Raw genomic sequence first — 22,237 nt, forward strand, 5'->3', positions numbered from 1 at the left:
GCTATATGTTTTTAATACAATTGTCCTGTTTAGAATGGAAACGACAAGGTTGAAGCCAAAGTACACACAACTATAACTATGGCTACTCGTTTATCCGAAAATGATCAATTTCATAATTTTCTCTAAGATCATTGAAATATGATTTTCATTCAAGTGTAACATGATGTAGAAGTTTAATGGTGACCCATGGGGTTGTAAAACATACTTTTAATATATTATTATGTTTCCTGCTATTAATGTTTTAAGAAAATTGGTTTACAAATGAGGGTGTATACTAGTTTTAAAGGGTGTTTTGCAGCATATAGATTTAACATCTCTTCATTCATTTTTTTCCTACATAAAATAAGAACGAAACACTTAAAAATCTCTTCCTTTTTACTATAATACATGCAACTTTGTTGCTACATAAATTGATTAACAAACAATCTATGCATGTTGCTTTATTGTATCTTGGGAGGCAATTCACCAGACAGACGAACCACCGCAAGTTAAAAAAAAAATAAAATGCAACTTTTATCGGCGACACTCTACGTTTCTTGCGTCCTCACCAAATCATATCCCGGCGAAAATGAAAATGAAACAATGGCAGCAGCTCATGATTGTGTCTTAAATTTCGAGAGCAACGATTCCATATGCTAATTAATGTCACATCTTAAATGTTATGTTTGATCCACCCTTCGACGTTTTGTCATAACACTAGAACCGCAAAAGATCAATAGAACATTCTTCAACAAAGATACTTCAACAAATGCGATACAAGTTAGAATTAGAAATACATGAAGTTGAACACATTTTGAGTATGTTCACACAAAACAACATGCAAAAGAATGAAATAGGGAAAGTTACTGTACAAATAACTTAATGTACTAAACATACGAATTGCATGAAAAGGAGAAAAGGAGGCGGTGACATTTTTGTAATTATCAGTAACTATCAAAATTACTCTACTAATTTTGATCTTTTGTAGAGTAATTTTGTAAAATGTTCATATAGAGTAATTTTGGTCTTTTCCTAAAATTCAAAATGTCTTTCACTGTTTCACATTATGAATGAATTTAATAAGTTCATACACAAGTTTCTTTTTCTTGTGATCATCAAAATCATTTGGATACAATTAACATGTTAAACATTATAAGTTGACAAAGCAGTTAACGTTTAAGCTATCATTGAATTCACTGAAACCATTAAACTGAAACTCTGCATTTTACTTTAGTATAATCCAATGTTATGAGAGAAAGTTTAATAATTATATTGGATAAAGAAACATTATCCAATAAACTCACATGTTCATATAAAACTCAACCACAGTCTAAAACTATCAAACTACCATTTCACAGCAACCTCAAGTTGTTAAGACTCCATCACCCAAGTTGTTTATGTAACGCACACCGCAACTCGAGACAAGAGCGGTTTTACCACGAACACGCCTACGGGTCCCATCCTCCAACCCTCTCCTCCGCTTTTTTGGGTTCAGGAAATCATTAGCAAGAGCTTCCAATGCTTTCGTGGTCAACGCACGGTTTCTTGTACTCTGCCTTTGACCATTGGTACCAGCATTCAACAATTCAGTCTGGTTGTTGGTAGTTAATTCAGTTGAATCCGACTGTTTAGCAGAAGATAATGAGTCATCACCGCCATCCGCATCTGGACCCACTCGACGCTTGTTCAAGTCTATCACTATCCTTGTACGCTTGTCCTCAGAACACAACGTTTTTTCTATGGCTTCATCGTCATCACTCGTGTTGCTTCGTCCAATATTATTGACCCGTTGACGCTTTGTTTTTTGTTTGAAAACCAACTTCAGTTTCCTTACCGGTTCACCGTTGTTCACCATTTCACAAACCGGTGAATCTTTATCTTCCAACGTGTTACGATTCATATCTTCATTATGAGATTCTTCCATTGTGTCATGTTCGGTTTCTCCACAAACACTAGTCGACGTTTGCATAACTTTAACGAGCCCGACCATACTGGTATCCACGATCGTATACTTCATCGAATCTTGCTCATCATCTACGTCTTGTTTCACACGCGGCTCCACCAACTGGTCCCCGTCAGGATCACGTTCAAGAAGGTGCGGTTCAGACGCCACTTTATTCAGGACGTCGGTGAACGAGTCAAAATATTGACTTCCTTTCTCCAAACTCCTTCTAGAATACTTCGTTACACCAGGTGCAAGAAACACTAAAGAATTCTTCGAGTTTTGAAAACCGTAGCTTTTCGGCTGCTCAGAGTGCCACCCTCTTGCTAAAAGACGAGGCCACACGACGTCCCAAAAGAGTTCGTCTAATCGCGCTTTGCTTAGCCCGATTCGGTCCTTCAAACTATCGACAATTTCGTCAGTTTTAAGTGACGAGAGTGCTGATTGAACGTGCTTGTTTTTGGGTATCCTTTTGGTCTTGCTAATAAGGTCTTGTTTCCGTTTTCCGATGGCTACGGATTCTATAAGAAGATTCATGCCGACAGTATCCCGTAAAGTATATACGTATTTCTCCAATGAAAGTTTTCCCTCCTCAAACGCTCTAACGACCTGAAAAAAAGATCATATTTTAGTAACAAATCAGATTTTCTTTAACCTTCAAAGGGGTGGGGGGGATGCAGTGGTAAGCGTTTGATTCCACTAACAGAGGTCTCAGGTTCGAATCTTGCTTCCCCTGGAGGTAACACAAACAAACAAGACTTATCGAACGAAATTTTTACGTTCGTGTTCGTTTGTTAAGGAAATGAACGTGTTCATGTTCGTTTGTTAATTTAAGGCAACGAAAACAAATGAACACAAACTAGTGTTCATTAACATAAATGGAAACAAACAAACACAAACAAGCGTTCATGAACAGAATATATAATACACTGATACTTGCTAAATATTTTATTTTTCGGAATTTTGAAGTATTTAAATAAAATATAAAAAATAAACACAAATGAACTATCAAACACAATCGAACATAAACAAACATGTTACGGAACATTCACAAACATGAATGAAGGAACGCAACTTCTATTCATGTTCGTTCATTTAACGAAGCGAATGGAATTTCTTGTTCGTAACAAACACAAACAAACTTCCCGCCGAACGGTTCACGTACTGTTCACTTAACGTTTGGTTCGTTTACAGCCCTACCTGGAGGCCACCAGGTCCCATTATTAGCAGGGTATTGGTGGGGCCCACAAGTTTTCCACTGACAGAATCACACGATTATTAAAAAAAAAAAAACATTAAAGACAAGTCATCATACTTCAAATAGGACTTGTACAGAAAACTTTAATCTGTTATGCAAAGAGTGTAGGAAAAGTACCTGTGTCAAACTACTTTTGCATTCGTCTGTGACTTTAGTAAGTAACCGCGACAAAAGCTCGTGTCGCCTCCACCCACTGAAAATCCGTTTCCCGGGTATGGACTTACGGCTTCGTTTCTTCCTATACAATGACCATTTCCGGTGCTCGTCGCTTCTATAAAATTTCCCATAGTAATAAGACAGAACATTTGGCATTCCTTTATTGCCCATAAATTTGTTTACAACGCGCAGATTCTTGCCGAATATATATAAACCAAGAAGAAAACTATCCTGTTCAATCGCGCTCCAAGATTCTTCATCTGATATTCCACAATCTTCCATACCAGATTTATGATCATTAGTATTGGCATCATGACATAGGGGTAACTCCATGAGGTGTGATAGCTCGTTTTTTGTGTTCAAAGACGGGATTTGTGCCTGGTATTCGTTCCCGATGCGGGTGGTCTTTTGTGGCTCTCCGAAGATGTTACCAGCAGCAGCATACTGTTCAGAATGGAGCCACTCGACGCGTTTATCATTATCTTCCGTATTTCTATCCATCTATCCATAACCAAACATGAAAAGAAAGGAGGGTGTGAGCTACAAGCTTCAATCATAAACATGAGATGCTGTAGTTAAACCATAAACCAACAGAAACAACATTAGCATATAAAAATGAGATGTTGTGACGTCATCATACGGGCCATATGATAGGGGAAAAAATGGTCGTATGACTTTCTTAGTAGTCACATTAGTCATTTGGTGTCAGTCAAATACATATGTATGGTTTGACCCTCATATGACCATTTTTCGTCTGTAACACGACCCATATGACCATTTTTGTCTGTAACACGACCCGTATGATCCATACGACACGTAAGTGGTGTCTGGATAGTGTGTCGTCGTCGGTGGTGTTTGTTTAGACCAACCCTTTTCAAAAGCTTTTATCCTCGATTTCCTCATTTTTAAACTTCATTGACAAGCAAACACGAGTTATCCCCAAAATGGTTTCTTCATCTTAATAAACCAAAAAATTATAACAAAACGGAAACAATCCCAAATCGAACACAGATAAACATCAACAAAAACAAAAAATGCCATGAACTACCACAACAATTATCATGGGCGTAGCATAGTGGGGGCTGGAGGGGGCGGACGACACCCCGAACATTTCGCTCAGTATTGGAGAGTGTGCAGTTTTCGTATAGAAATTTTTGGGTATACACGTTTTTGACCCCCGGTTTTATAGAAATTTTTGGGTATATACGTTTTTGACCCGGGTCGGAAATCTCAAACAATTATAATATTAAACCTACATCTTGCTAATCATACAGAACCCAATTTACAAACATAACCCACTAATCAAGATCACATCTTTAATTCAACCCAAAAGTCAACAATTACAGATTTACAAAACCAAACCAAAAAAAACTCACAAACGAGTAAAAAAACTTACTAAACATGAATATTATTAACAAATCCCACGTGCAAACCCAAAAGTAAACAAATGGGTCTCAAATCTTGATGAATTCACATCAAGTTCAAACCTTTTGCAGATCAATTCAATTGTTAACGCTAAACAGACATGGGTTATGAACATAAGAACTTACAAACACAATATAAAGATGAAAAAATGCAAGAAACAGATGCGTAAAAACAGTGGGTGTTGATCAAGAAACGATGGTAAGAAAGAATTAATTCACCTTTGAGGACTTATCGAAGACGAAGAGAGAGACCCAAAAGCAAGAAAATGTTGGGTGTTTGTTTATAATAATATGAGACCTGTGAGTGAGTGATCGAGTTTCATTCGGGTCGATTTGGTGTGTGTTGTTATGTGGCAGTCATAAAGACCGAACCAGCAAACACGTCTCACCAAAACTCTAGTATATAAGGTGTTACTTGTACGTACGTAAGGGAATTAAATTAAAATTAAAATGATTAATATATTTATATCAATAAACCTGTAAAAGAACTAAATTATTAGATCTTGTATTGAAAATATGTAGTGGAAAAGAAAAACAGAGACGGTTAACATATATTTTAAAAATAAGTATACGGTTTTTCTATGTTTATGTTTGGAATTTATTTTATATTAATCATTTGTGTATGGATTATGTATATTAACTAGTATTAAGTATTTCCATGTTGCGGTAGGAGCGAACACCAACACTGAACTTGTGCCGTGTTAAATATTAATGTGAAAAAGTTAAACCGAAACGTAAAATATACAAAAGAATAAATAAGTCGATCTAGGACCCGCGCGTTACGATAAATATTCGGTTTTTTCCTGCTCCTCTATCCCATAGGTATAGTGTTTGAATCAATCCAACTTGTCAAATGGGAACAAATAGACAACGTAAAAACATTTAACCACGCTCGCACATTGTGCTGTGTTAACTCGCAAAATTTAGAACGGAACGTAAAACGAAAATTTTGCGAAAAATGAAAAGTATAAAGGACCAAAGTTGAAAGTAAAAAAAGTTATGAGGTTAAATTGCAAAAAAATGAAAAGTTTTGAGGTTAAAAATGAAAAAATCAAATAGTTTTGGGTTAAAAGTAAAACCCAGTGTATAATACCGTTAAGCATAAAAAACAATTAAGCATGATGTACAATAGCTTAATGCATACAAGTGTTACAATTTATACATTATACATATATATAATATGAGAAAGGTTAACGTACAAAACTGCTTAACGTACATTACGTACGCGACGAAATTACAACATGTGTGATTAAGTTTACAACGTGCGTTATTATATTTTGAACACTTTTGCCATGCGTGATTATGCAGCTTATGCGTGATTATGTACAAAACGTTAACTTCATAACCTGCATGATTTTCAAATGCACTAGCGTAATTTCGTCGCGTACGTGAAGTACGATAAGACGTTTTGTACATTATACTTTCTCTATATAATATAATATAATATATAATATAATATATAACTAGGTTATAACCCCGTGTATTACACGGGTCGAATAAATGAATTTTATATACTAAATAATAAAACAATATATCTTTAAAAGCCACATTTATTGCACGGGTTGAATAAATACAATTTTATATATTAAATAATAAAAAGTTATATCTATAAGAACCATATTGTACATGTTGAATAAATATAATTTTATATACCAAATAAAAAAAGTTATATCTTTAAAACCACGTGTATTACACGAGTTGAATAAATGTAACATTGTTTACCAAATAATAAAATAATACATCTTTAAAAAACTTCATTTATTACACGGGTTGCATAAATGTAATTTTATATACCAAATAATAAAAAAATTATCTTTAAAAATATGTGTATTACACGGGTTGAATAAATGTAATTTTCTATACTAAATAATAAAAATATATATATCCTTAAAAACCCTGTGTATTGTACGAATTGAATAAATCTAATTTTATATATCAAATAATAAAAAGTTATATGTTAAAAAACCTCATGTATTACACGGGTCGAATAAATGTAATTTTGTATAGTAAATAATAAAAAGATGTATATCTTTAAAAAACCACGTGTATTACACGGGTTTAATAAATTTAATTTTATATACCAATAATAAAAAAAACTCATATCTTTCAATATACTAATGGATAGTACTCGATACGCGACAATTAATATCAAGAGTAAATTACGATTTTGGCCCATGTGGTTATATCACTTTACCCTTTTAGCCAAAAAATGAATTTTTTAACATCTGAGTCCCCAACGTTTTTCTTTCTAACACTTTTGGCCTCTAACACTAACCCCATCCACTTACTTTTAGGGGCCAAAAGGGTTAGAAAAAAAGATATTGGGGTCAAAAAGGTTTGAAAAAAAGACGTTGAGGGCTCAGATGTTAAAAAATTTCTTTGTGAGCTAAAAGGGTAAAAGTGATATAACCACATGGGCCAAAATCGTAATTTACTCTAATATCAAATTAGACAACTAAGTTTGAATTTGAAGTAATAGATAAATATAAAAGTATTAATTAAACTAAATAATATTTAGTAGGAGGATTATCTATAATTAATTAGAAGATATTAAACTAAAATAATAATTTTCTATAAGACATGGCTTAATATGATGACAAGTGTCCCGAAAATGGTTTCTTTTATTATATAGTATAGATATAATATATAATATAATATAATATAATATAATATAATATAATATAACATAACATAACATAACATAACATAACATAACATAACATAACATAACATAACATAACATAACATAACATAACATAACATAACATAACATAACATAACATAACATAACATAACATAACATAACATAACATAACATAACATAACATAACATAACATAACATAACATAACATAACATAACATAACATAACATAACATAACATAACATAACATAACATAACATAACATAACATAACATAACATAATATAATCTATCTATTATACTAAATGAATTCTTTTAGACTACATGGGCTATTCTTAGCCAATCATTTTGATGATGTGGACAGCCTCTTAATCAAGAGAATGAAAGTCTGAGCGGCAAATTGTTTTCTCTTTTTTTACACGCTCTCTCTCTCTCTCTTTCTCATTAATAAAAAACCCTAATTCATCATTTCCTTCTATCATCGCCCCTTCTCTTTATCATCGAGTTTCTTTTGTCTTCCCCCTTCATCATCCTCTGCAAACCCTTCCTTCGATCATCGCCCCTTTTTTTATCATCGAGTTTCTTTTGTCTTCCCCCTTCATCATCCTCTGTAAACCCTAAAGGAATCTACACCAGTTCATCGAGGATTACTGATTCAATCCGATGGAATAATGGATCTTACAAATGTCGTTGTTATTTTGCAAGCAACAGAGTCCCAATCATGTTGAACGAAAACCCGCTGAAGATAGCCTCAATCAGGTATAAAAGTTATGTTTTTTTTTAATTCATTAAACTTCCTTTCTCACGCAACAATTTGATGCTAATATTACAGTTTCATCGTTTTGTCAGGCTAGGGTTTATTTTGGTTCAGATATGTTCAAGTTAGGATTTTTTTAGTCAGATTTACGGACGTCAGTTATTTTTGTTTTATTAGAATTAGGGTTTCATTTCATCTTGATGTAAGTGACAATGTTTAATTCAATTATCAATTCAGATTAGGGTTTGTTTTGGTTCATATTTTTTGAGATTAGGATTTTTATTCAGATTTTTTTAACATTTCTGCTTACAAATGATGCAAAACTTTTTAGACAAAGCATATTATGGATCCCCTATTGCTAATAAGTGATTTTTAGATGCCATGTTTCTTTGATTTCTTTGTTCATACTACCTATTGGTATAAAATCGTTGGTAGACTGTGAAGTTAGTGTGTAGTTTTTCAAATAGTATCCATTGTAATCTCAATTCAGAACCCTAATCTTCCAGCCTCCATCGTCGTTCTTCTCCAATCGATGAACTAATCAGGTACGCATTCAGATTACAATTTCTTTTGGATCGTTGAATTGAAGTATGAAGACAATTAATTCAACAGGTTTGGGTTACATAACTATCAAGCATTCTTTTGTTATTATATATGATGAGAACGAATCTTCCACTTATTATTTTAGGGAACACCATTTGGCCAGATTTTTCGCTACATTCGTTGCCGTTGCTGGAAAAAAAAACTAGGAAGACCGTGGGTGAGAATCTGGTTAGTGTTTTATTTTTCAAAAAATGTATGTTTCTCGATCAAAAATGCTTTTGTTTTAAAGAGATTATATAAATATATCATTTCTATAAGAATTTTTTATATTGGTTTTCATTAGGGTTATGGAATTGGGATTATTTCATACAGTTGGTTTATAGTCAAGCCATGTTTTTCTTGAAGGTTTATTTTTTTCATGTCCGGTGTTTGTTTCGCGCTTGGATTATGCAATACATGATTATGTCATTCGTTTTATGTTTTGCGTTAAATTTGTTCGGTTCAGAGTTTACTTTATGTGTGGTTTGTAGGCGTGTGTGTAATGCTTTTGGGTAACATGGATTTGTGAATTATCTGATGGGGGTTCTAGAACTGTGTTTATGTATGGGCTTTAGAATGGATCTTTCTTGACAGTTTACTATTCTCAGTTTCACTGTTTTTTTTTTTTTTTTTTTTGCATATTTGTTCTACAAAACTTGATTTTGGTTTTGTTTTATGTGTCGCGTTATGATGTTTAGTTTTTTCTGGTTGTTATCTTCTCTGAAATGTGGTTTAGGGTTCCGACCAAGGGGTTCTGGTTCAGATTATATACAGCTTTAGGTTGGATTTTGGTGGAGCATTAGAATAAAAAATGTTGGCCAATCGAAAATTGTGTACTATTTGTCCTTATTTTCCCTGTACAGTTTTGTTAGTTTCCGATTGGCGCTGCTAATTTGTTTTGTTCCTCTTTGTAGGACTTACCTTTTAGCTTTCAAAATCGTTATCAATCAGCGTTAGTTGCTGTTACTTTATTCAGGTATGTATAGGTGTTTTTCCCAAATTCTAGAGGTATCATCCCCATTTAGATGTGTTTGCGTCTTCTTTCCTATTCTTATTGTGTTGTTTCATTCTAAATTATTCGATTTGAGACATAGTTGGGAGGTTGATGACATGATGCAAGGGTTAGTTGTATGTGTTTTGCGGTGTGTTTTTTTTGTGGTCTCGCTTATTCAATTCATGTTTGCAGGTTTGCATTCGTCATTAGTTATTTTTCATATTGACTATTTGTAGTACCTATATGAAGTTTTTATTTAATTAGATTAGTGATTATCGATTCTTGATAAGAAAATAATAAAAAAATGATTATTAATTAAAAGATAAAATGGTTGATTATGTTGTATCTTGCAGGTGCTTGCGTGGGCATATGTATATAATAAACACGATACATGGGAGCAGTTCTATATTTACTCGATATGTACACCATTAGGGTCCCAAATGTTGTACTTGATAAAAAAGAATTCAAGGTTAGAATTATACCTGTCACTTTTTCTTTTTCTGTAGTTCATTGAGCTAGCTGCTAATAAAACTTCTGTTAGTCCACAACACTATCCGAAAGGTACATGTTTCAACTGTGAATTTGGATATCAAATTTATTTTCGTGTTTACTTTTACAACTTTCTTTACTTTTAAAATCTACTAAAGCTTCTTGCTCATAATGTAGAGCTAAAAGAAAAGTTTGATTGAATATTAAAATTGTCGATTTGAATGGTTTGAAAATATTATTAGACAAAGATGATTTATTGAAAAGGTGTATTACTTAGGTATTTTTTTTTTTTTGTTAAATAGTTTCCCTTTATTCCCAAACACAGTGAAAAAGTTGCACTTGATTGAAGACCAGTGATTAGCTTTTGATATCTTCTACATACAGCTCATGCTAAATCGTTCATAGATGTGCGATTTTTAGAAGAATTGTACAACAAATACAAAGGTAAAATTTTCATTTGTTGTCATTTTTGTCACTATGTTCTAATATCTTTTTAAAGAAATATGATTTCTTAGTCTAAGTTTGTTATCTTGCTTCGTAGATCTTTTTGTTGATATCCGCATAGCTGATGGGGTGGTCGGCTGGTTCGGTTGACAACTCAAAATGTGTTCAGGTCAGAAATTGTCCAAACCGTTTCTGAACAAAACTGGTTCGGGTCAAAACGTGTTATGAAATAAATGAGTTAAAGGGTAATCATTTTGGGTAACAAAACAGATTCGGGTCATAATGGGTATGAATGAAATGTGTTACGGGTAAGGGTTTAGTATAACAAAACAGGTTCAGGTCAAAACAGGTTAGGAGATAGCTGAATTAGGGTTGTTGTTTTAAAAAACATTAAGATGTTCAAGTCTAAATGGGCAAGGGCAATATGGAGTTGGTATATAAAAAAGTAACAAAATAGATCCACCTGCTACCGGCGATAATGGTATCCATATTCTAATTTTCTTTCAATTCACTTTTTTCACATATATTGTGTTTGATGTATGTTCAATAAAATGAAGCTGGAATGGCTAGGGTGTCTTTAAATGTTGTTAAAGTTGCATCTCTATACATGTTTTGCCTAGCACAGGTTTGGGTGGAAAAAAACCTGCTTACACGTTTAACTATTTAAGGTGGCCTTTTTGAAAAAAAGTATTAGATTGGTTTGGTCAAAAGGGGTAAGGGTAACAAAAAAGTTCAAGTCGAATGGTTAGGGTGACCGTTTTGGCTAAATATCATTTTTGTTTCGAGTCAAAAGGCGTAGGGTACATTAAGTAATAGTAACTTTTAAACTGAACCCATTTTGTCCCGAACCTATTGTGATTAGAAACTGCTTTGACCTAACCAAATTGTACATGTTTTACCAACGGCAAGTTCTGACCCGTTACATGATCCGTCCGTTTTAACTTTTTTTTAAAAAAATAGGCCAAACATGGATTTGTGCGTTGATTGCGTAAAACCTTCAATTCGAAGATAATTAAAAAAATGAAAAGATCATGGAGCTACAAAATTACTAAAAACCTATTATGTTCGTGAATGCATAAAACTGAATCACACTGTACATGAGGACATTTCTTGATTCATGAAGGAATCATGCCTTTTACTCAACCGCAATCCAGGCTTCCTTTAATTCTGATCAACGGTGCATCAGAACAATCCTTGATTAATGAAGGAAGCGACAGTGATTTCAACCCAGGCGTTTCGGCTGTGTTCGATTCTGACCAAAAACACTCCTGAATTAGGTATTAAGCCAAGTTTTTTACTGATTCATACCATGGGGTGTGTGGTTTTCTATAGTAAAGAGATGTAATTATGCCCATTGTTATAAGTTAATCGAATGGTATGTTATCAGTTAATCGAATCATATGGGTTATGCCTGTTGATGGTTTTGTGTGCTATTTATTGAATGGAACCGGTTACGATTGTCAATTTCATGTGCGGTTATTCAATTGGATAGATTGTTGCAGCCAACTCCATTTGGTCATGTCGGGGTCCGTTCATGGATGCAAGTCCTTTCGGACTGAGCTTATTTGGTCTGAACGGAAAGCCCTTTCAAACCAAGTGGGACTGTGGAAAACTTCTTTGCTAAGAGGTATTGGTTTTGGAACACTTCAACAGTTCATGTGAACAGTAAGTTTAATGCATATATTTTAGGGAGAAAAAAAAACACAATTGTATTTAGTGTTTATAAATTTGAATAACTAATATATTTTTTATTTTTATATTTATTTATTATTGATTGTTAATATTAATTATTAAGTATTAAATTTTATCTAATCAAATATAATATCTAATTTTGTTTAGTGACTTTCGTTTCAAAAATTCTAAATTTTCTTTGGCTTTGTCACAAATCTAAAATATAATAAAAAATATTTGGTTAATGGTCAATTGTGGAGTAAAAAGATAGGAAACTATTTGATTTTGCTACATTAAATGGTTAATTAAAGATAATTTTAGTGAGTATCATAGTGTGAACATAACTCTTCAAAATTTTAATGCAAATGGTTTAGTGGCAAAGTTAGATTCTGTGGAGGAAAAGGGCAAAGGATGATAGGTAGAAGTGGTGACTTGATACATCCGGTAAATTTATGGTTAAGAGCATTTTAACAAGACTGCGCAGTTGTGGATAATGACTTCACATTTAATGGAATAATTGGGTGTCGTTAAAGGTTAATTTTTTTTTTTAGTTTGGAGGATGGCAAGGAACCAAGTAGCTACAAAATAAAAGAAAAACAAAATATATAACTGATCAATTTATTTGTACAATTTTATTTATCTACTAATAATTAATCTAAATAACTTCCTCGAGCCCGGGCTACATTTCCTTTCTAAACCAGCAAAAATTTATGGTGGAGAAGGGAAAGAGGATAATTTAGAGGTTCAAAGTGTTACTTAGGCTAATAGATGGTTAAACTTAGGTTTTTATGATCTGATATATATTATTATCTTAGGTTGTTATGTTATTAAGGATTGGGGCAAAATATAGGCAAATGGGTCAAAATGAGTAATCTTAACTGTCATATTTTATTTCGTTTTCGAATTAGTGTATATATATACACACACATACATATGTAATCAAAACCTGTGTTGTTGATTGTAGCCATTTAAGCGCTTCAGTTACGTTTTGGTTGTTGTTGATTGTAGCCATTTAAGCGCTTCAGTGACGTTTTGGTCAGGTTTTGTGGTGGTTCCGGCTAAACACGAATTGGTTTTTTAGACATTTTGGGTACTCATCTCTAACTATCTGTTTATTCATGTCACATTCAGTGTTAAGCTCCATGAGAGGTGATGATGCAAAGAAAATTTGCCCCGAGTTTCAATTGGTACGTGATAAAGCTGAGTTGAGCATAATGAAGTTGGACATGATATGCATTGGAGTGGCTCAAACCATATGACACCGACACCTTTAGTACTGGTACAAATTCTGTAGCATAGGGTACTACTTCAGTAGCAGATAAGATACAAGAGCAAATAAGTATCAGTTTCGATTACTCAATGTTCATGTATTGTTTTTATTTAATGTAATTATACCAGTTGTTTCAATAGCCAGATGTTCTTTATTTTAAAATCAAAGATTATATCCTCAAACACTAAACCAATAATCTTATCTCATATTTTATATAGGATTATCAGTGAATGTCCTCACAATTTAAAAAAAAAACATTTAAATAGTGTCAAGTTTTCTGTACATTCCCACCTGTCGCAATGCGCGGGTCATGTTACTAACGACTTTCAATATGTTGTTTGTGTACCTGTTATTATCGAAAACTAAATTATCCTAACCCGGGATGTTCCCGGGTGATAGTGTTTGAAGTTCTTTCCTACTCTCTGATAGGCAATTGCATTTTTTTAAATGATGGCAAGCAGCTCTGCATCAAATCCAATGATGTGTGCTTCTTTTAATCAAGATAACGTGTGCTGATAATCACTCAAACCGCATCGCCATGAATTTATGATTTTTTTTTCTTTGTAAATTTATGATGAACGAATTGCAGCATCTTTGTAAATGGGACGAAAGATGGATTAAAACCTTTAATTTTATCATTAAAGGGGTGACCATTTTGATATAACTGACCCGAACAGCTTAAAACCCGAGTGGAACCGAAACCCGAGCAAGTGAAATATAAAAGACCGAGGACTGGAACTTGGAGTTTATTTTGGGTATCGGTTACTTCGGTCTTTTTCTTTGGGTATCGGTTTGAAACCGAGACCGATGATACATAACAACCCAACCAATCATGCATTTCAATTCTTAATCACTAGCTGCTGCAACCCAAGGCAACGAATCCGATGATATAATTACAATCCAGCTTCACCATGGCTGGCTTGCAGAGGAACACCAATATGATGTTCAAGTTGCGTGAGGTAAATATTTTATATCTTTAACCAATATACTTAAATTTAATGATTAGTTTAAACCTGTGATTACGAAGCTTCATTGAATCAAATTTGACATCTTTATAATTTTTTGATTGATGCATGCCAATTGCTCGATGAAATGCTTGTGTGAGACTTACCTTTGACTAAATATAGTTAGATCATCGGTACGTATTGAACAGAGACCAAGAGTTGGGGAGGGGGTAATGAATGATTTCAACATAAATTTTAATATTGCTTCTCATGTTCATGTACTGCTATTAGCCTAAAGTTGGGAATTTTAGTGTAAATTTAATAGATTGAATTGAATGTGGACAATATCATACTTTGTAGCATTACTAATCACAGATCTAAGCTTCATATTAGAACTGTGATTATATTTGGATTGTTTTAGAACCATGATTATTAAGTTCTAAGTTTGTAAAAGTCAATAGATGTTTCATTGGGTCGTATATTGTTGACCACATAATTATATTAATTGTATTGCATCGCAAATATGTTATATTATAGGTTCTGCAATTTATCTTTCAGTTTTAGTTGGTCCTGGCTTGAGGACCGACCCGAACCCGATAATGCATATATTTGTGAATCGAAGAATAACCCTATCCAACATATAGGTCTTGGTTTCGGTTATTTTTTGGTCTGGTTTTTAGTTAATTTCGGGTCAACCCAAAATCTGCTCACCGATTGTTTGTTATTGTATCAGATTCATGGTACATCATACTACACTTGGGATCATAAGTGTTTCAACCATTTCTCCAATTGGAAACAACAAAGTTACCAGGTTCTTATAGTCTTATTTCATGTTCTTAAGTTTCAAGATTGTATGTTATTAAGCCTTTTTGGTAGTAATACTTAATTAAGTGTGTTTTTTTGCATGGATATATGGATGGTAAATTCCTATAACTGCAGTCAGTGCAAGGATGGAGTTGTGATGGGATATTGAACATGGGGAGAAGTCAAGGTGTTTGTTTACATTTTCTAATGGTAAAGATCATGGTAGTTGAAAGTTATACACGTAAATTAGCAATCTTTATGTGTTGGTTGGTTCTGTAATCTAATAAATGAAGTCTAACCATATACAAGTATACAACTAATATCTAGATACAGTGTTTCTGTGTGATAATGGGGTCTAATATCAAAGATGTTTACTTTCACATTGAGGTTTATAAAACCTTTTTTTCTTCAAAATTATGCATTATAAATGTTACAAAAAGGAATAGCTATCACATTGACTTGATATTTGTTTCTTTACTTTTATAATTGTCCACCATCACTGCTAAGGGTCATCAATGGCCAGTGCACCAGGTTAGTTCTTTTTTTTCCTTTTCCAACATTAACTTTTTTGTTTTAGTTCAAATTCTAAAAGCGTTAACTTAGGTAAGGGTTTGTAAGCAATGGTTTTGAAGGAGGTACAAGGATGTGTGGGCTTTAACTATTCTGGTCAAATGTTCAATGAAACTTGATCTTTTATTAGACTTAATTAAACGGGTGATTAGCCTCACTATATTGCACTAGGTGATTTTTGAATATTTAATTTTAGTTGGTAAATGTTGTAAAAATGTTGGTTTTCTCGACGTAATCAAGATAATTTGTAAGCTTTCATGTGAATTAGTGCTAATACGCAAGTTAATTTATGATTATTCAATGATTTAAATAGAGTCCATATGATCAACTATTCCGGTAAATGTTGTTTTTTTCCTTTTTTTGGTCAAACATTTTTTTTTGCATATTTGTTTAGTTTCTACGTAACTATAAATTGGTTCATTTGGAACCTAAAATGAAAAAAAATATTCATTCGGTTATGATTGATCTCAATGGATTTCAACCAAACTAGATACGGTCAAACGCGTTACTTCGATCCTCGGTTTTAGACAATGTCACCTCGGTGCGCTTCTCGCTTTTTAAAACCAAGGTTATTGATTATTAGTTTCTTGATATCAACATTTTTAGTCGGCGGGTCATATAAATATTGTTAAGAGGGTCATACTATTAGGTATCGTTGTGCTTGCATTTCTAATTAAATTTTGTTAAAAAATCAGTTGCCGACTATAAAGTGCGGGTGAACCCACTAGAGGATTTACACAGGTACTTTTACAAACCGTCTTTCATTTTCATCATGGGTATTATACTAATTTGGGTAAGAAAGTTCGTGATGCTATGCGAACAAATTTTGATGAGTTTTCGGTTTTCATTTCATATACAAAACTATTCATAGTGTTTACCATTATATCATGTACGCACTGGTTCTAACTTATTCATGTACTTTTACAAATTGTCTTTCATTTTCATCATGAGTATTTTAGTAAATTGACTAAGAAAATTCGTAGATGTTATGCTAATTCAAAAACGGGTGGTATAATAGAATGGGTTCATTGATAATTTATATATAAAATATCATAAATAACAATTAACTTTTGAGCTAAAGTTATACATTTGTTTCAACTTATATGCACTCTATGTATATGGTCTTTCTACCTCTTGATGCGAGTTAAATGAAAAATTTTAACGAACTTAGTGGGTTTGACCAAAATGGCAAAAAAATAGAAAACTTGAGAACTTTGAGGAGAAAAAAAAAACTATTTGAATTAAAGTGGCAATTTGATAAAAACCTCAGGGACTAAAATGATAATTTACTCTAAAAGGTTATGTGTTTAGTTGGTGTTTAGCCACCCGCGAAGCTCGTGGGGTCTTAGGCTAGTATAATATAATTGTTATTAATTAGTTATGTTATAGTTTATTCCTATTCCTAAAAATAAGCCTTATCAATACAGTCAACTCTATACATTTATAAAGGTAAAACTAAAGATAGGAAAATTTGTATTTTAGTGTGTTTTTTGAATAGAAATTGTTTCTCTATTTTTTTTAATTTGGATAATATTTATCATTATTGTTCTTTTGAATTACAAGTATCAGGGTAACGGATGGCTTTCATCATTTTTATGATTATGTCTTTTTTTTTTCTTTTTTTGTTTTACGCGACATGCTTATTTGAATTTTCAACTTGAAAAAAAATGTGTTATTTCGCATAAAAGTTATTATTTTAAAATATGTATCATTATTCTCTACTACTAGTAAAACCCGTGTGCAAATACGGGCGGTTTTTAGAAAACCATACATACTACATATTAATAGAAAGTATAGATAGATGTATACATATTGTAATTTTTAATTTAGTTTTTCTTTTGATTAATTAATATTAAATTAATCATGAGGTATTCTCACAAATCTTGCATGTTGATGCATTTGAACTCTGATTTATAACTAAACAAATAATCAGCTTAAACAAATAATCAAAAGTAGTCAATACAATTTATCATAAAAAGCCAGAACTACTATTTTACTTTGCCGAATGTTCATATCTGTTGGAAATGTATTTATCAAACTTCAATACAGAAGTTTTGAAACATCAAACGAATATACTAACAAACTTAAAATCTTTACTTTGAAAAAAATCAATAGAATTTGAGTACAACTTAAGTTTCAACAAACATTAACTAAGATCATGTAACAACCCGACTTTTCGGATCATTACTTACCGCTGTCATTTCTTTCGAAATCGCTTGTACTCCCGAGATTTCGATTAACGCTACGGGTTAAACTATGTTTTTAACGCATATTTTAAAGGGATAATTGCATATTTCCTCTTAAAAAAGACTCTTAATTGCATATTTCCTCAAATCTAAATTAAAATTGCATATTTCTCCATCTCTATTAAAATGTCTATTTTACCCTTCCAAAACTAAATCATCTACATTAGAATTCCAGGTTTAAAACACCCAAAACTATTGAAACTCTGCAATTTCTCATGTTCCACTCAAGCTTCTCTCTTTCTCGCTGTCAGACAACCACAATAGTAAGTATTAGCCCATACATAATAATAAATAATTATGATTTTATGTTGATATATATTTACTTTTGGCAATGGTACTTAAAAGCTCAGAACCTCCTAAGAGACTTTGACCTTTGCTGTTCAAATGTAGACGGTGATTGAAAATTTGAGCATTGAAAGTCAATAGCTTTCATTTTTGTATAGTAGGTTTAGCAATTAACTTTGAAAGTCAATAACAATCCTATGGTTAATAAAGATGGAAAGTCTATAATAGTTACAATTGTTGAATAAAAATGGAACGGGTGAAACATGATAAAAAGATATTGCCTTAATACGGGTAAAGAAATGGAACACCTCAATAACGGAGCAATAACAGAACGTGTTAATCTAGATGATTGCTGCTAGTATTTTTTATGATTCTTACTCTAGTTCATGAAAGACGGACAATAATAAAAAACGCAAAAAAAAGAACTTAGTAAAGACGAAAGAAAGGGAAAAAACTAACTAGCGAAGCGTAACAAAGAAAAAGACACAAAACCTAGTTAAAATGGGCAAATATGCAATTTTTAAGTTTTAGTAAGATTAAGGGTAAAATAGTCATTATACAATTTATTTTAAGTAAAATAAAACAAAATGGGTAAATTTGCAATTTAGTTAGTAAAGGAAGGGGATATATGCAATTAAAATTTTAGATTGGGTAAATATGCAATTAAGATGTTTTTTTAAGGGGAAATATGCAATTCACCCTATTTTAAACACTATTTACAACGCTTAATTAAAACGCAATTATCGCAGTAAACGCTGTTTATAACGCTTACGACTTAAAATGCATTTTATCGCATTTTACATCGCTTGTTTAGACTAAACGCTATCGCAACGCAAACTCAACGCAAAACTCAACGCAGACTCGAAACGCAAATTTAAGTATGTTATGTTATGTTATGTGTGTTGTTTGTGTGATTATTTGTTTAAATGTTATGTGGTTATCAACGCAACGCTTATACGCTCAAACGCTCACTCGCAACTCGATTAAACGCGACGCGACGCTTAACTGTCACACCCAACCGATGGCGGAAACATCGGGGTGAGGCACTGAGCGAAACAGATTGTCCAGGAGAAATCCATAACAACTAATATTACCAAATATTTATAAGTCATGTCCCATACCACAACATACTTAGTAAAATAATTATTACAGACAGAGCATCTCAAAGACAAATAAAAGGCTGTTCCGACAACTCATAAAATTAAATTGTTTTTGTTTCTAGACTCTCCTACTCGATTCCATGAAAGATAGCAAGCACAGTATCCTAGGCATTCAAACACCTGTCACATACGTTAAAATAGAGGTCAATACACATAGTGTAAAGGTGAGCATACAAGTTTAATAGTATAATAGATAGCGAAATCGTTTACGCATAACCAGCATGTAACATGTAGCAAAGTGAAGTTAGTAGGTTATCGACAATGAAATATGCACAGACGTGAATGCGAGTTGTACAATGCGCAACACATATCCCCACTGGGACACGTGAAGTAAAGCCCTTAACAACCCCTGTCCACGACAGGTGCTGAGTCCAAACTATAGTACTATCGTTGCTAAGGTGTCAGGCAACAATCACTGTGTAAACATAACATACAAGCATTCATCGAATAACACGTAGCATGCAATAACGGTTAGCATATAAAAGTGTTTGGGTTGTGTGTCGATTGTGATTTGAATAAGTAACGTATGTAATACCCAAAAGTGCGTAAAGCAAAAAGGGTTCGAACGGATTTGAATAAGTAACGTATGTAATAAATAAACACCGTCTTGGATTGAAGGGAGCGCTGGAAAGTTAGCCTTATTACAGAACGATAGCATAAGCGATGCACGACGCGTTAAACGGTGAGAAGTGACTGATTGACGAATGGTCATCTGATCGGATGACAATCCGAACGGATGGTCATTCGATCGGATGTCAATCCGTTCGGATGGTCATCGGGTCGGATGGCCATTCGGTCGGATTGACATTCGTTTAGGATAGATGTGTTTGTGTATGATGGCTTTGAAATTTTCGTTGTAGCATCTTAAAAACAGAGAAGTATCTCTACTTTTCAGGTCGTTCGATCGAACGGTCATCCGATCGGATGGTTGTTCGATCGGATGGCGATCCGATCAGCAAGACATTTCAATGAGAACAAGTTCACAGCAGGATGGTCATTCGATCGGATGGTCTTCCGATCGGATGGCAATCCGTGAGAAACTGATGATCTTTGAAAATTATGAAAATGTTTAAGTGTTGGTGATCAAATGCAATCTGATCGGATGGCAATACGATCGGACGGCAATCCGTCCAACAATCCTGATCGTTTGAAACTTGAATGTTTTGTTAAGTTGAAAAGTTTGCGGTATGACCCAGACGGTATGACGACATGTTAAACAACGGAAACTCCATCACGTCCAAGTCATCCGACCGAAGTGGGAATCACCCTAGCCTGATCAGTTAACTGTTCGGGATGGTTGTTCATATTCAACCCGAAATCGGTTGTCTCTTGATAGGATTCAGATCTCAGACCGACACTTCACTAGAAAACGAGTAGAAGGCCTGAACGAGCTCCGGTTCTATCGGTGTTGAGTGCATTGAGTGTAAAAGAGTTGAAAGAAAGTTATGAACCATCTTTCAATCCTTCTAATCATGAAAATGTTTAGATCTAGATGAAATCAGTGTTAAATCATGTTGAAGTCCTTTAGATCTGAGTTGTTCTTGGTGAAATGAGGCCAAAACTTGAAGTTCATAAGAACTCCATGATGACATCATCCTAGAACACCTCAAATCTGCTGATTTCACGGTTAAAAGTTAAGATTCAATGGTGAAAATGATGAAGAAGTGTGTGTAGATGATAGATGTACAAGATTTGAGTCGAAAACTTACAAGAATCGCGAGAAATCGAGAGAAAAGAGGGCTGGAACGTGTTGGTCGGAGGAGAGAGCTGTCATATCACTGTTCATGATGTGACAGGGGGTATTTATAGGTTTCCAAAACAGGAAAGGTGTGCACAAGTGTCGGATCGGATGGCAACCCGATCGGATGGCCATCCGATCGAATGGTCATCCGTACGGATGACCATTCGATCGAATGGTCATTCGATCGAAGTGATCCGGCGAGTTAGGTTTCGATGTTTCGTTTCGTGAGTTGAGCGTTGCGATGCGTTTGAGCGAGTATCGATTAATCGATGCAATAGATTAATAATAATCGCACAAATACTATATCTAACATACAATCAACATAAATAACTTGCGTTTAGCGTTTGCGATTAGATTGCGTTGTGATAGAGTTGCGATTGCGTTTTCGATTAATCACCATGAACATAAAGTAAACATGCACAAGTAACACATAAATAGCACACATACGTAAAACAATATACAGAACCTAGTAATCAAGTTGCGAATGCGATTGCGATGCGATTAGCGATAAAATAGATTAGCGATTAACATTCGATTAAACTGCGATTATTATAGATACTCCACATAATACAACTAAAGCAAACAATTAAAAGAATCCCATTACAAGTCAGGACGTACAATTACTAGTTAAGCAAGGAGTGACAGACCGCAATTAGCAATCTTTTCTTCCTTTGACTTTGACTTTGACTTGTACGTTGACTTTTGAAACGCGGGTTGTTACAGCCTCCCGTACTTTAGGGAATTTCGTCCTGAAATTAGGCCGTAGGTGTAACAAATAGCTGTGGATACTTCGCCTTCATGTCACTTTCGAGTTCCCAGGTGAACTCTGCACCTCGTTTGCCTTCCCAGCGAACTTTCACAATGGGAATGCGTGAGCGT

General features: G+C 33.6%; 1 protein-coding gene and 1 long non-coding RNA gene across 11 annotated transcripts; one reads left to right on the forward strand and one right to left on the reverse strand.

The window, feature by feature from the left end:
* Positions 1-1,179: 1,179 nt before the first annotated feature.
* Positions 1,180-5,132, reverse strand: LOC110869774. Its single transcript, XM_022118999.2, has 3 exons — positions 4,979-5,132; positions 3,297-3,836; positions 1,180-2,530 (listed from the first exon to the last, which is right to left on the reverse strand). The coding sequence occupies exons 2-3, from the start codon at positions 3,834-3,836 to the stop codon at positions 1,343-1,345; spliced, it is 1,728 nt and encodes a 575-aa protein (XP_021974691.1). The 5' UTR covers positions 4,979-5,132; the 3' UTR covers positions 1,180-1,342.
* A 2,668-nt stretch (positions 5,133-7,800) lies between these two features.
* On the forward strand, positions 7,801-13,781 carry LOC110869762. 10 transcript variants are annotated; one of them, XR_004871641.1, is made up of 6 exons: positions 7,826-8,929; positions 9,655-9,716; positions 10,088-10,203; positions 10,549-10,667; positions 10,765-12,294; positions 13,470-13,781. It is a non-coding gene; the product is annotated as an uncharacterized LOC110869762 (long non-coding RNA). The 10 variants fall into 10 exon arrangements; XR_004871646.1 differs by having other exon boundaries at positions 10,765-11,944; positions 12,160-13,781; XR_004871642.1 differs by lacking the exon at positions 13,470-13,781 and having other exon boundaries at positions 7,826-8,770; positions 8,847-8,929; positions 10,765-11,914.
* The last annotated feature ends 8,456 nt before the right edge of the window (positions 13,782-22,237 follow it).

The sequence above is a fragment of the Helianthus annuus genome, chromosome 11, assembly GCF_002127325.2.
Source record: "Helianthus annuus cultivar XRQ/B chromosome 11, HanXRQr2.0-SUNRISE, whole genome shotgun sequence".
In the NCBI taxonomy this organism is placed as follows: domain Eukaryota; kingdom Viridiplantae; phylum Streptophyta; class Magnoliopsida; order Asterales; family Asteraceae; genus Helianthus; species Helianthus annuus.